A 14,157-nucleotide genomic window follows, 5' to 3' on the forward strand; every position below is an offset into this window, starting at 1 on the left:
AGGAACATGTTGGCGTTATTTTGTCACTTATTCGGAGCAGTAGGATTGCTGGAACCATTACCTGCATGTTCTGTGCTGGCCTGATGCCGCTGGAGGCGTCAGACAGCATTACAGCACACACGGAGATGAGAAGGGTATGTATCGACTTGTCTAACTCTGGGGGTTACGGTGAATAAGATAAAGTCCCAATAAGTCGGCGTGTTCCTTTAAAATAGGTATTGTAGGCAGGCGGTACGTAACCTGCAGATATTTGGTAAATGTTTGCTTTCAACAATTTGTGTGCAGTTCAAATAATTCAGCCACAGCTGAGTGGTCTGTGGTAGAGGAAGCATGGCCTTAAAGTGCACACAAATGAGGTGAGATAAGATTAGATGCTGTTACATGAAACGTCAGACAGTATGTAATCAATATGAAGATTGCAATTCAGTGCAATAAATACAATATACAGCTAACAAAGTTGAAGAAGTATTGCCTCAGATTATACAGTCATGAATTGGGGGCAATGTATGATGTGCATGTGTAAGACCATTAGTCCACACAAACAAGCCCGCTGTGACAATGTGAGCTAAATGATTGCGTATAAGATGTGCAGATGTGCATCTAGTGTAGGCTACATATATAATATAATTCCCATAGCTCGCTGTAATTGGAGGAAAGAGAGAGTTTTGTATGGAGCATGGACATGAGAAATCATTAAAGCAACCAATAACTCTTTTAATGTACATATGGGTATGTGAGCAGCACGTGTTAAAGGGACCTGTGCCTGGCCCTGAGTGTCTGGGTGTCCAGACACGCCCTATAGCCACCGGGGCTGAGGAGGAGGATCGGGTGAAAGCGGAGAGGAGGGAAAGAGAAGAACCCGTCCCCTGTCAGAAGTATGCGGGGCTCGTCCTCTCAGACCTTACGTCAGCCCGGACTCTTTAACGAACTGTCGGTCCCGGTCAGGACGCAGGCAGAGGTGCACGGAGATGACAGCAACGGGACGAGGAGGATGTAGCACACCTGCGGAGAGCGCCGTGGCATGCGTTTAAAACGGAACTAATTCTGGATTCAATGCATTTGCAGTTCCTCACCAGTGATGAGTTGGCTCCTGTTGTGGATTCTAACTGCAGCCGGGATTCAACAGGTGGGATGAATGATAGATGTATTATAGATTATTTAAAGAGCCCTTTTTAATGTGCAAGCTGCATAGGCTACTTAGCTCACTTTCAGGATGCACACAGTGGGCTAAGCATAAGACTTGTGAGATTAACATTATTCTGCATTACTATTGCCCATTTAGTGTGTTTTACAACATGAAAAGTTACCCCTACTATGGGGACTTGTGTTTGTATAGGCTAATTCACAGTACGTTTTAGTGACTTCTGCCATTTTTTATTTTATTTTACCAACTTGTCTATTTATATAGTTTACATCCCTTTAGGGAGTTTTGTGGTACTCAATGGCAAGTTTATAGTAACCACGTCGTTTTTCAGGGTAGCCTAACCAGCCAAAAAAGAGTTGGCTGTAGATCTGTAACTGTGGCCCCAACAGATAAGTCAGTGCTGCCTATGGCAAGTTTTCTTGACTTGTGAAAGACTAAGCTTGATTGAATGGACTGTCTAACCTGAACCCCATTTTTCCTTCTAATTGTTTTGGAAGAGAAGTCGTTTTGTCATCAACCACCCCGGGGTTAAATTTGCAGAGTGAGATGCTGGCAGTTGCCACTTTGCAGCTTCACTTCCCATCGTTTGTTATATGCTAGTGCCACCTCGTGGTTATATAGGAAACAGTCCCCCCCTGTATCATCTATTCACCCATTATCTACCTATAAGTCTGTGGATCACCTTTTGGAAATTGGATGCTTGGGTAAAAGAAGAGATCAGTGATTTATTCCCAAATAACATAATTCAGTTTCGCCAGTTTTAAATCCATTTAGTAACAGGAAAAGTAATCAATGTAACACTTTTCAAAATTATAGGTCATAATAATACATTGTTTCATATGGGATGTTATTAGACTACTACCAGCAACTACTTGAGCTGATAATGTAATGTAATATAGTAATGCAATTTGTCATAGCATCTTTCAAAGTATGAACATGTTTATATACTGTTTAAAGCCATGCTTCCTCCTTTAAGTGTCACAACCTTTTGGAGAGACATTTAAGAAAGCAATACCCCAGTGACAGTTTGTCTATTTCCCCACTTTTGTTTTATAAAATGTTGTGACACCTTCCTGCAAAGGGTTTGCCCATGCCTGTGCACAGATCAGAAGTCATCTGATCTGACAGGAGGGAAAAGATCAAACTGGCAGGGAAAGGAAGATCATGAGTCATCATGGTCACTTCTCACAACAGAGAAAAGAAAATAGCATTATAATTAACTGGCCATCACCAAAACATAACAGCTGAAAAACATTCAAAGAGGTGATGATATCGAAGGTTTGTGTCACGAATATCTAAATGTCTAAAACCTGAATATTTTGAGATCACCCTCAACTATTTGAGCGTCTTTCTCTGCTTTTAGTTTTGCTCTAGTTTTTCTTAAATATGTGTTTCTCTAACTCATTTAGTGCTCTGTTAGGGATCCTTTTCCTGACAGCGTTTAAAGACCTTTTAAATAAAATCATGCTGAATTTAGTCAACAAAAGATGAACAATTTCAGGCTGATGATTGCATTAGCCTTTACCCAATGTTTTCATAATTAACTTATGAAACGCCCACCTCTCTCTGCTCTCCTGGATTTGTTAAGAGTGATGGACAGCTTCTGTGCTGTGTTTGTTTTGGTTTTCCCTTCTTTATAAATTAGCCTGAGGGCAAAATTAACTCATCTGAGGAATGGCTTAGTGGCACGGCCGTGATTAAAACTCATTTATCTGCATTAGCTTTTAACACTGAGCACAGCAGTTATTAATATGCACATAATTCCATTGAAGTGCTGTGAACAAGCTTAGGGATATGACACAGGGCACGGCTTGCATAAGATGATTAAGCATGTTTCCTCAAAATTAATTGCGAATTAAGTGTGCATGCACACATATGTGTGTAAATGCATGTGTTTTTTTCATGGATCAGAAGCTCCTTTCTTGAGTGCAGTGCTCTGAGCATATGGATGATATTATGATTTGTGAGTATAGAGACAATATTGGCCCTCCCGTGCATTGGTTGCCTGACTGTCTAGACCAGTCAACAGTGTGGCAATTATGATGTGTCTGCTACGCTTTTAATGTGTCTTAATCATTAACACTTTGATTGTATTATACTTCATGTAAGTTACTCTGCATTTTTGCCAAAAAAGTTCCATATTAGTTTTAGGGATGTATAGTTTTGTCAACTTGTCTATTCTATGCCTAAGAAGCCAACCTCAGTTTTTCCCTCACTGAATGATGACCCAAAGAGTATCTTCTGGCATTTTTCCCAAGCACACTGTGTTCTCAAAACAAGCAGAAATTCATTTAAATAGTGATATCTGTTGTCAGAAAAAAATATATAAATCAATGAAGAAAAGCTTCCTCTGCTGACACTCGTGCATCCACTGTCTAAAACTAACCTCCAAGTGCTAGGCTGTTAATGTGGCTCATGTGGTCTGTTTTAGTGAGAACATCTGCTTTTAAGAACCACAGAGCTGTTAACTGTGTGATCTTGGCTTGTAAGAGTCAAAACACACTGACGTTCATGTTTCATTGGCAGGATTTTGTAACTGTTGCAGATTTTAAATATGATAATGGAACACTTCCAGAGTGTTAAGGACATACAAGACGAGACTATGCCATTGCTTTAAGACCACTGGGTGTGTAATTCATTTTTATGGGCTTAATTGATTTATTGCACAGAGCAGACGTTAGCAGGCTGCCATGTGTTCCACCCGTGTACCCAGTAAAACAAAGGTGTTTGACACCATTATGATCAGCGACTTTCTGAGACAGGGTTATCAAAGAGGGCAGGATATAAAAGAACTCAGAAGAGCCTTGCCACATGGGGTCAAGTACATTCCATGTGATAAAAGATGACTGTTTGGTTTTTCACAAACACAGAGAAAGACTAGCTACTGTATTTTTAATGTAGTGAGGGTTCAGTGAAATGGCACCAAATATGAACTGCACATCATGGTTGAACTGCATTTATTTAAAAAAAAAAATAATAGTTGTCTTTTAGGCTTAATTTGTTCACTTTCCTCTCTCCAGGTCTACTCCCAGAATTCCACTGCCATGCCGCCTGCCATAGCCTTCACATCCCCAGCTGTGGACCTGTACAACCGCACGCAGTACTGCAAGTGGCCCTGTGAGTGCCCCAATGTCACCCCTACCTGTCCGCTGGGCGTGAGCCTCCTCATGGATGGCTGTGAATGCTGCAAGACCTGCGCCCGGCAGGTGGGCGAGGTGTGCAACGAGGCAGACACATGCGACTACCACAAGGGACTGTACTGCGACTACAGCTCGGACAAGCCTAGGTACGAAAAAGGAGTGTGTGCATGTAAGTGTCACTCACCAAAACCGACAAAACCAAGATTTTACACAGTTTATTTTCTGATGTGTTTTTGGATCACTGTCCACACCGCAGCACAGACTGCAAGTGACCAGATTATGTTTCAGTAGAGCAGGTGTTTGCTGCCATATCAACACTGGTTGTCCTAGCAACACAACACAGGTGTCACTTGACTAGAATCCTGATGCAGTTTAATGTTGCCTGCTTGGTACCACAGGCAGCAACATGCAAGCAATTCTTTCACCTCCTCTGATTTTTCTTTGTTATTTTGGGAGTTTGTAGTTGCACTATCATTGTAATATCCTGCTGAATTAAATCACTTTGCTCAATGCCAACAGTTGCATGTCCACAAATTTGATGTGGATCATATTACAAACCACATATGGAAATGATTTCAAAAGCCTGACTTCCATATGTTTTTGGGGTGTTAACACATGGGAAATAAAATCTAACTCCTAAACATGCAAAAAAGCTTTTTGTATAACATAATGTTTTTATTATAATAATATTCTTTATTGAGCATCACTTGCCCCAGACTAAGCCCTAACCGTAGCCCAAAATGATGCCTAAATCTAAATCTAGACTTTCCATATGTTTCATTTTTCACACTAAAATAGAGAATGTTGGGTTGTGCATTAAAATAAAGTCATTTGCTTAATGTATTGTATCTATTTTATCATTTTATCATTCACAGCATCATTCACAGCATTGCTATTGTGCGTTATCAGCCTGCAACAGAAAGTGTCAAATCAGAAAGTAATTGTGTGAATGCAGATTCAGCAGAATTCACATTATTGTAATCTTTGGTCGCCTACTACTTCAGCATACTTTCAGCTACAAAAAACATTCAAATATAAAAAAATTCAGCTCTTTAAGGACATGTGTGCTTGTATTCAACTTTTCTCCACTGTAGTTTTTAAAATATTAAGCTTTTTTGCTTGAAAAGTCATTGAAAGTCAATGGAGAAATCTTTAAATCCTCTTCAAGCTTCTTCCACTTCTAAATGCTAGTCCTCCCACATACTTTCACCTACAGATGTAATTCTTACGTTAAAATATTCACAAAACTGTCAGCTATTAGTAAACACTTTTCAAAATCTTTTACGGTTTTCGTGTTATCACTGTTTAAGTTTTGTGCTTCTATAGGCTTTTTTTGCATTTTTGAGCATGTACAGTGTGGGTGATTCAAGCATTCCTTCATTGACAGCCCTTGTTAAACATCCTACCAGTTGAGTACCAGTTTTTTAAATCGTTAATATGCCCACATTGTTTGACTTTATCTACACATATTATGTATCAATATGTCAGCAAATGCTTCCTGGTGCTCACGGTGAGGTCATTATATTCATACCACATAGTGTTTAGGCTTTTTAATGGCTTTTTTCAACAAACTATACTATGACTTTGATATCACTTTTTCGACATACTATGCTATGACTTTTTGATATACTATACTATAACTTTTTTATTACTTTTTTCGATCATGCTATACTATGATATTTTATCACTTTTTTTCAACATACTATAATACAACTTTTTTATCACTTTTTTCAACATACTTTACTATGGCTGTTTTATCACTTTTTTTCGACATACTATACTATGGCTTTTTTATAACTTTTTTCGTCATACTATACTATGAATTCTTTCAACATACTACACTATGGCTTTTATATCAATTCTTTAAACATAGTATAATATGACTTTTTCAAAATACTATACAATGAATTTTTTTATCACTTTCCTTTTAGACATACTATATTATGGTTGGGAGGTAGAATGGTTGTCCCATAACCACAAGGGTGGTAGATCAATCCCCGGCTTCTCTGGCAGCATGTCACAGTGTCCCTGATTTCATCTATACTATGTTGTTTTCGACATACTATGGCTTTTTTATTACTTTTTTCAACATACTATAATATCACTTTTTCAACATACTATACTATGACTTTTTAATCACTTTTTTTATATACTATACTATGGCTTTTTTATCATCTTTTTCGACATACTATACTATGGCTTTATTATAACTTTTTTCGACATACTATATTATGATTTTTTTGACATGCTACACTATGGCTTTCTTATCACTTTTATCAACATACTATAATACAGCTTTTTTATTACTTTTATTTTAGACCTACTATACTATGGCTGGGAGGTGGAATGGTTGTTTTATCATCACAAGGTTGGCGGATCAATACCAGGCTCCTCTGGACACATGTCGAAGTGCCCTTGATTTTGTCTATCCTATGTCTTTTTTCGACATACTATACTATGGCTTTTTTATCACTTTTTTCAACATACTATACTATGAATTTTTTCAACATACTATACTATGAATGTTTTCAACATACTATCTATGAATTTTTTTTATCAACTTTGCAGAGGTCACGTTCATCAAACAAATCCACGTGTCAAAGTGTCCCTGTCTTTTTTGACATACAGCTATAGCTTCTTATCACTTTTCACTCTTTTTCGACATACTACACTGTGGCTTTTTTATCACTTTTTTCAACATACTATAAGACAGCTTTTTTATCACTTTTTTCGACATACTATACTATGGCTGTTTTATCACTTTTTTCGACATACTATACTATGGCTTTTTTATAACTTATGTAGCTCAGCGTAAATTCAGACAGGGAGACTTCTATTACGTGGCTTTTCTCCCTTTTACTGATCAGCTGGGCGGTGGGTGTTACGGTTCTGTATACCAATTAAGAGCGGGCACTTAGGTTCTGACCAATCACAGCTGACTACCGTGTTTTAAAGCTGTTCTCTCCCCTGCTTCTGTCAGTTGTTTTTCAGACAATAGTGCGACCCGCCTCCTCCCCTTCCACCTCCAGGCCTTTTAGACGTGTTCTCGGTCTTCTCCCGGCTGTCGGCTTGTGTTTCGTCTTCGGCTTTTTCTCGCCACCACCAGTGTCTGGTTTCCATTGGGGGATGTGTTTGGTTTTCCTAAACCATGACATTTGCATAGATACCCCTTAACAATGGAGACTAATCTCCAAATAACTTGTGTTTGTACTTACTTGGTTATCTTGTTAATAAATGTTTGCATATCTACAACGAAGTCTCTCCTGATTGAAATAATATTGGCGGATCAATACCAGGCTCCTCTGGACACATGTCGAAGTGCCCTTGATTTTGTCTATCCTATGTCTTTTTTTGACATACTATACTATGGCTTTTTTATCACTTTTTTCAATGTACTATACTATGGCTTTTTTATCACTTTTTTCAACATACTATACTATGAATTTTTTTTACTATACTATGACTTTTTAATAACTTTTTTTATATACTATACTATGGCTTTTTTATCATCTTTTTCGACATACTATACTATGGCTTTATTATAACTTTTTTTGACATACTATATTATGATTTTTTTGACATGCTACACTATGGCTTTCTTATCACTTTTATCAACATACTATAATACGGCTTTTTAATTACTTTTATTTTAGACATACTATACTATGCCTGGGAGGTGGACTGGTTGTCTTATCATCACAAAGTTGGGGGATCAATACCAGGCTCCTCTGCACACATGTCGAAGTGCCCTTGATTTTGTCTATCCTATGTCTTTTTTCGACATACTATACTATGGCTTTTTTATCACTTTTTTCAACGTACTATACTATGGCTTTTTTATCACTTTTTTCGACATACTATATTATGGCTTTTTCGACATACTATATTATGACTTTTTATCACTTTTTTTCAACATACTATGCTATGACTTTTATCACTTTTTTTCAACATACTACATTATGGCTTTTTTATCACTTTTTTCAACATACTATACTATGGCATTTTTATCACTTTTTTCAACATGCTATACTATGGCTTTTTTATCACTTTTTTCAATATACTATAATACAGCTTTTTTATCACTTTTTTCGATATACTATACTATGGCGGTTTTATCACTTTTTTTGACATACTATACAATGGCTTTTTCGACATACTATATTATGACTTTTTATCACTTTTTTTCAACATACTACATTATGGCTTTTTTATCACTTTTTTCAACATGCTATACTATGGCTTTTTTATCACTTTTTTCAATATACTATAATACAGCTTTTTTATCACTTTTTTCGTCATACTATACTATGAATTTTTTCGACATACTATCCTATGGCTTTTATATCAATTCTTTAAACATAGTATAATATGACTTTTTCAAAATACTATACTATGAATTTTTTTTATCACTTTCCTTTTAGACATACTATATTATGGTTGGGAGGTAGAATGGTTGTCCCATAACCACAAGGTTGGTAGATCAATCCCCGGCTTCTCTGGCAGCATGTCACAGTGTCCCTGATTTCATCTATACTATGTTGTTTTCGACATACTATGGCTTTTTTATTACTTTTTTCGACATACTATATTATGATTTTTTTGACATGCTACACTATGGCTTTCTTATCACTTTTATCAACATACTATAATACGGCTTTTTAATTACTTTTATTTTAGACATACTATACTATGGCTGGGAGGTGGAATGGTTGTCTTGTCATCACAAGGTTGGCAGATCAATACCAGGTTCCTCTGGACACATGTCAAAGTGCCCTTTTTTCAACATACTATGTTATGGCTTTTTTATCCCTTTTTTCAACGTACTATACTATGGCTTTTTTATCACTTTTTTCAACATACTATACTATGAATTTTTTCAACATACTATACTATGAATCTTTTTTATCAACTTTGCAGAGGTCATGTTCATCAAACAAAGCCACGTGTCAAAGTGTCCCTGTCTTTTTTGACATAAAGCTATAGTTTCTTATTACTGTTTTTGTTATACTATACTATGGCTTTTTTTTACTTTTTTCGACATACTATAACATGGCCTTTTTCGATATGCTATACTAGGACTTTTTATATCACTTTTATGTACATACTATACTATGACTTTTATGTACATACTATACTATGACTTTTATGTCAGTATTTTGACACTTTGACACGTGGCTTTGTTTGATGAACGTGACCTCTGCAAAGTTGATAAAAAAAAATTCATAGATAGTATGTTGAAAACATTCATTGTATAGTATGTTGAAAAAAGTGATAAAAAAGCCATAGTATAGTATGTCGAAAAAATTCATAGTATAGTATGACGAAAAAAGTTATAAAAAAGCCATAGTATAGTATGTCGAAAAAAGTGATAAAACAGCCATAGTATAGTATTTCGAAAAAAGTGATAAAAAAGCTGTATTATAGTATGTTGAAAAAAGTGATAAAAAAGCCATAGTATAGCATGTTGAAAAAAGTGATAAAAATGCCATAGTATAGTATTTTGAAAAAAGTGATAAAAGTCATAGTATAGTATGTTGAAAAAAAGTGATAAAAAGTCATAATATAGTATGTCGAAAAAGCCATAGTATAGTTTGTCGAAAAAAGTGAGAAAACAGCCATAGTATAGTATGTCGAAAAAAGTGATAAAAAAGCTGTATTATAGTATGTTGAAAAAAGTGATAAAAAAGCCATAGTATAGCATGTTGAAAAAAGTGATAAAAAAGCCATAGTATAGTACGTTGAAAAAAGTGATAAAAAAAGCCATAGTGTAGTATGTCGAAAAAAAGTGATAAAAGTCATAGTATAGTATGTTGAAAAAGAGAGATAAAAAGTCATAATATAGTATGTCGAAAAAGCCATTGTATAGTATGTTGAAAAAAGTGATAAAAAAGCCATAGTATAGTACGTTGAAAAAAGTGATAAAAAAGCCATAGTATAGTACGTTGAAAAATGTGATAAAAAAAGCCATAGTGTAGTATGTCGAAAAAAAGTGATAAAAGTCATAGTATAGTATGTTGAAAAAGAGAGATAAAAAGTCATAATATAGTATGTCGAAAAAGCCATTGTATAGTATGTTGAAAAAAGTGATAAAAAAGCCATAGTATAGTACGTTGAAAAATGTGATAAAAAAACCATAGTGTAGTATGTCGAAAAAAAGTGATAAAAGTCATAATATAGTATGTCGAAAAAGCCATAGTATTGTATGTCGAAAAAAGTGATATAAAAGCCATAGTATAGTACGTTGAAAAAAGTGATAAAAAAGCCATAGTATAGTATGTCGAAAAAAGACATAGGATAGACAAAATCAAGGGCACTTCGACATGTGTCCAGAGGAGCCTGGTATTGATCCGCCAATATTATTTCAATCAGGAGAGACTTCGTTGAAGATATGCAAACATTTATTAACAAGATAACCAAGTAAGTACAAACACAAGTTATTTGGAGATTAGTCTCCATTGTTAAGGGGTATCTATGCAAATGTCATGGTTTAGGAAAACCAAACACATCCCCCAATGGAAACCAGACACTGGTGGTTGACATAGCCATACTAAGACTTTTCTTTTTTTTAAAACCTTAAAATATTCCACTTTTGTTTGACACATTATTTGTATTATTCAACATTTAATTGAAATTCGTACTAATTAAAACCATTCCCAATTTTCTGACAACTGTCACTACTTCACCTTCTTGTACCATAATTATGCCAGCAATCCAGTTTAGCTTTAGCAATTTAGCTTTTTAGCATTCACAATGCATTCTTAGTTCACCTACAGTGTAATAGCTTTTTACATCCTAAGAATAGTTTCATTCATAACCACTTAATTATGATTCTAAATGCAATGACATTGTGACCAGACTTCCATGTGTGCAGTTTGTCTTGCATGTCTCTATAGCATGTGACCGACTGCTTGTTGTTCCCCTCTGCCAGATATGGTTGGAACAGGCTGCGAGCATGATGGCGTGATCTACCGTAACGGGCAGAGCTTCAAGCCCAGCTGTAAATACGAGTGTGTGTGTGTGAATGGCGCCATCGGCTGTGTGGCGCTGTGCACAGAGTCCCAGCCTCCACGGGTTTGGTGCCAAACCCCTCGCCGGGTCAAAATCCGGGGACAATGCTGTGAGCAATGGATCTGTGATGAACCCAAAAGAGGGCGCAAGACGGCGCCACGACATGCAGTAGAGGGTAGGACGCCTTAGATATATATACACGAGAGGGGGGTCATGTTTTCTGTTGCTTGGTGAAGTTGGGCTTTATCTTGCAAACTTTTGCTTTTTTACAAGTCCCAATAGCACTGCCAAATCTCCTAATTTCCTTCCAGCCTGCTGAAATTAAAAGTCTGAAAACATAAAGGCGAGCTAAATCAAAGGGAATGCTTCAAGTATTGTAAGAGAACACAAAAACTAGGTGCGAGGGAATAAACTAGGGCAATGATTGTCATTGCTTTATACGCATGGTTATGTAAACCAATTTTTAGGTTTAGGAGGCTTTTGAGAGAACTCTGATCTGGAGGATATCATTGAAGATGCAGTTCACTGAATAACTTCATATGTACAGTTGAATGTATTGTACATGGATGTAAGAGGCCTGGAATGTAAAGGAGAATTTATATTGTTTGTTTCAATAGCAGATGGATAAGATTGGATTGGATTTGATTAAGTAGTAGCAGCTGTGTTTGGAATTGGCAATAAACACATATGAGGTTTGGGTGTGTGTGCAGGGACAGACCAATCCTTTTCTGTGGAAGCCTTCACACTGTTTTTGGGTCATGTCCAGTTACCAGTCCTGTATTGCAGCAGTGCTGTAGAGGGATCAACGTGAACGAAGATCTCTTTGTGTTGCATAAGGACACAAATCAGATCCAGATTACAAGGCAAACATAATTTAAAGATGTTTAAAAGATTAAAAACAGAGACAGCAGAAGGGGAGGCAGTGTTCCTATGCTTCTCTTGGTAATAGCTTCTCTCTCAGGGCTTTTGACTTTTCTCTTTTGTCACGTTAAATCATTATGGCTTTTATCATTAAACATAATTTTATGCTTTAGTTCTTTGGTTATGGTTATTATTAGTTGTATCAGTCTGTATCACAAATAAACTGTGATATTTGTAGCAGTTTGTCCACATGACCTATTTACCTCACTTCTCTGATCCAGCTTCCCCAGCTGAGACCAGGAGCTGGCACAAGAACTGCATTACCCAGACTACCTCGTGGAGCCCCTGCTCAAAGACCTGTGGCCGCGGCCTGTCCCTGAGGATCTCTAACGCCAACGAGCAGTGTGAGCTGGTCAGAGAATCTCGCCTTTGCAACCTGCGGCCCTGTGAGGTCGACATCACCAAACACATCAAGGTAGTGATTCTGTTTAATATTTTAAGTGGTCAAACAAATTGAATGATGAAAACTGCATGTTAAAAGGTTCTCAGAATTTACCCCTTTCTACACCCTTCTTTCATCAGCCGGGAAAGAAATGTCTGAACATATACAGGGAAGAACTGCCCTCAAACCTCACCATCTCTGGCTGCACCAGCAGGAAGCAGTACAGGCCCAAATACTGCGGCGTCTGCACAGATGAGCGCTGCTGCATCCCCTACAAGTCCAAAACCATCGACGTAGAGTTTGAGTGTCCTAACGGGACGGGATTCACATGGAAGATGCTGTGGGTCCAGGCATGCTTCTGTAACCTCAGCTGCAAAAACCCCAACGACATCTTCGCCGAGTTGGAGAGTTACTATGGTCACCCAGAAGTCATGAACTAACAGGTGGCAATCATGCTCTCTGCCTGTGGGAGGATCCTGACTTTCTTCTGGCTTCTTTTTCTCTTATGCAATGGTTTGTGATGCGTGTAATTATGTACAAGGGATTTTCTTATGGTCTTTTTTTTTTTTCCTATTGGAAAAATCTGTAAATATGAAACATATATATGTGTCTCCAGATTGGATTCATAAAGCATAACGTGCTTTTGAAGAATATTTGAAGAACTGCTTTGCAAATGAAAAAGCCAGAGTGTGAAAGTTGAAGGCTTAATTTATTTATGTAGCTTTTTGCATATGTAATAACATATGTAGTGTTCTTGAGATGCTTTCAAATGCAGTCAACATTGTCTGTCTTTAAACTCAAGTCAACTTAGATAAGGCTTTACTGTAGAAATTATCCTTTATATTTCATGAAATTTACTTTATAATAAATGTTAAAAAAGGCAGAAATGGACTGAGATGTCAAAGACAAAGCCTTATTTTAGACCACATGTCTTAATATGAAATAATGACAGGATCAGGAAAGATCAGTTACAAGATTTTTTTAATTGTCATTTTTTAATAAATACAAACTGTTATGTCATTTTAATTCCTTTTCTACAGCATTAGACAGTTGTGCATCTTTACAAAGCTGTGTATGTCTTCTACAAAGCAAAATGTTGCTGTAGTGCAAGTAAAATACAGGAGTAGAAGGTGTCAGGTAAGTTCTATGGCTATCCTCATGTTAACATGTGGACCCATCACTTCACTCACCCAAAAATCCACAACCACATAGGAGCATCACAAGAAATATTCCATGGCACATTTTTGTTCCATTGTGCTTGATTGCATAGAAATCCTCATAAAAAAAAATGAAACCGTCCGAAGCCATGATTCATTAATAAAGCATACAATGTAAAAACTTATGAATTTTCTGTTTTAGTGCGTTTTGATTAATGACAAAGCATACAGCCTCATTGGAATGTAGAAAAAATTACCGTTTGATTCCTGAAAGATGCAAGTTCACCAGAGAACAGATTTAATTTTAACAGAGTAATTGTTAAAATAACAGATTTTGAAAAAAAAAAAAAAAAACTCAAGGATAATGGATATTGGCATGTTAAAACATTCACTGTATGTACATGA

General features: G+C 36.6%; 1 protein-coding gene across 1 annotated transcript; it reads left to right on the forward strand.

The window, feature by feature from the left end:
- Nucleotides 1–795: 795 nt before the first annotated feature.
- Nucleotides 796–13,937, forward strand: ccn4a (cellular communication network factor 4a). The gene is made up of 5 exons (XM_028598265.1): nt 796–1,126; nt 4,165–4,453; nt 11,213–11,467; nt 12,435–12,628; nt 12,736–13,937. Exons 1-5 carry the CDS (start codon nt 1,079–1,081, stop codon nt 13,033–13,035), a joined length of 1,086 nt encoding a protein of 361 aa, XP_028454066.1. The 5' UTR covers nt 796–1,078; the 3' UTR covers nt 13,036–13,937.
- Nucleotides 13,938–14,157: the final 220 nt, after the last annotated feature.

This window comes from Perca flavescens, chromosome 14 (assembly GCF_004354835.1).
Source record: "Perca flavescens isolate YP-PL-M2 chromosome 14, PFLA_1.0, whole genome shotgun sequence".
In the NCBI taxonomy this organism is placed as follows: Eukaryota; Metazoa; Chordata; class Actinopteri; order Perciformes; family Percidae; genus Perca; species Perca flavescens.

Bases quoted from the DNA above. Each gene is read 5' to 3' on its own strand.
- ccn4a (XM_028598265.1), top strand. From the start codon at position 1,079: ATGAGTTGGCTCCTGTTGTGGATTCTAACTGCAGCCGGGATTCAACAG. The intron at 1,127-4,164 runs GTGGGATGAATG...TCCTCTCTCCAG, and splicing joins CTGCAGCCGGGATTCAACAG to GTCTACTCCCAGAATTCCAC. The intron at 12,629-12,735 runs GTAGTGATTCTG...TTCTTTCATCAG, and splicing joins ACATCACCAAACACATCAAG to CCGGGAAAGAAATGTCTGAA.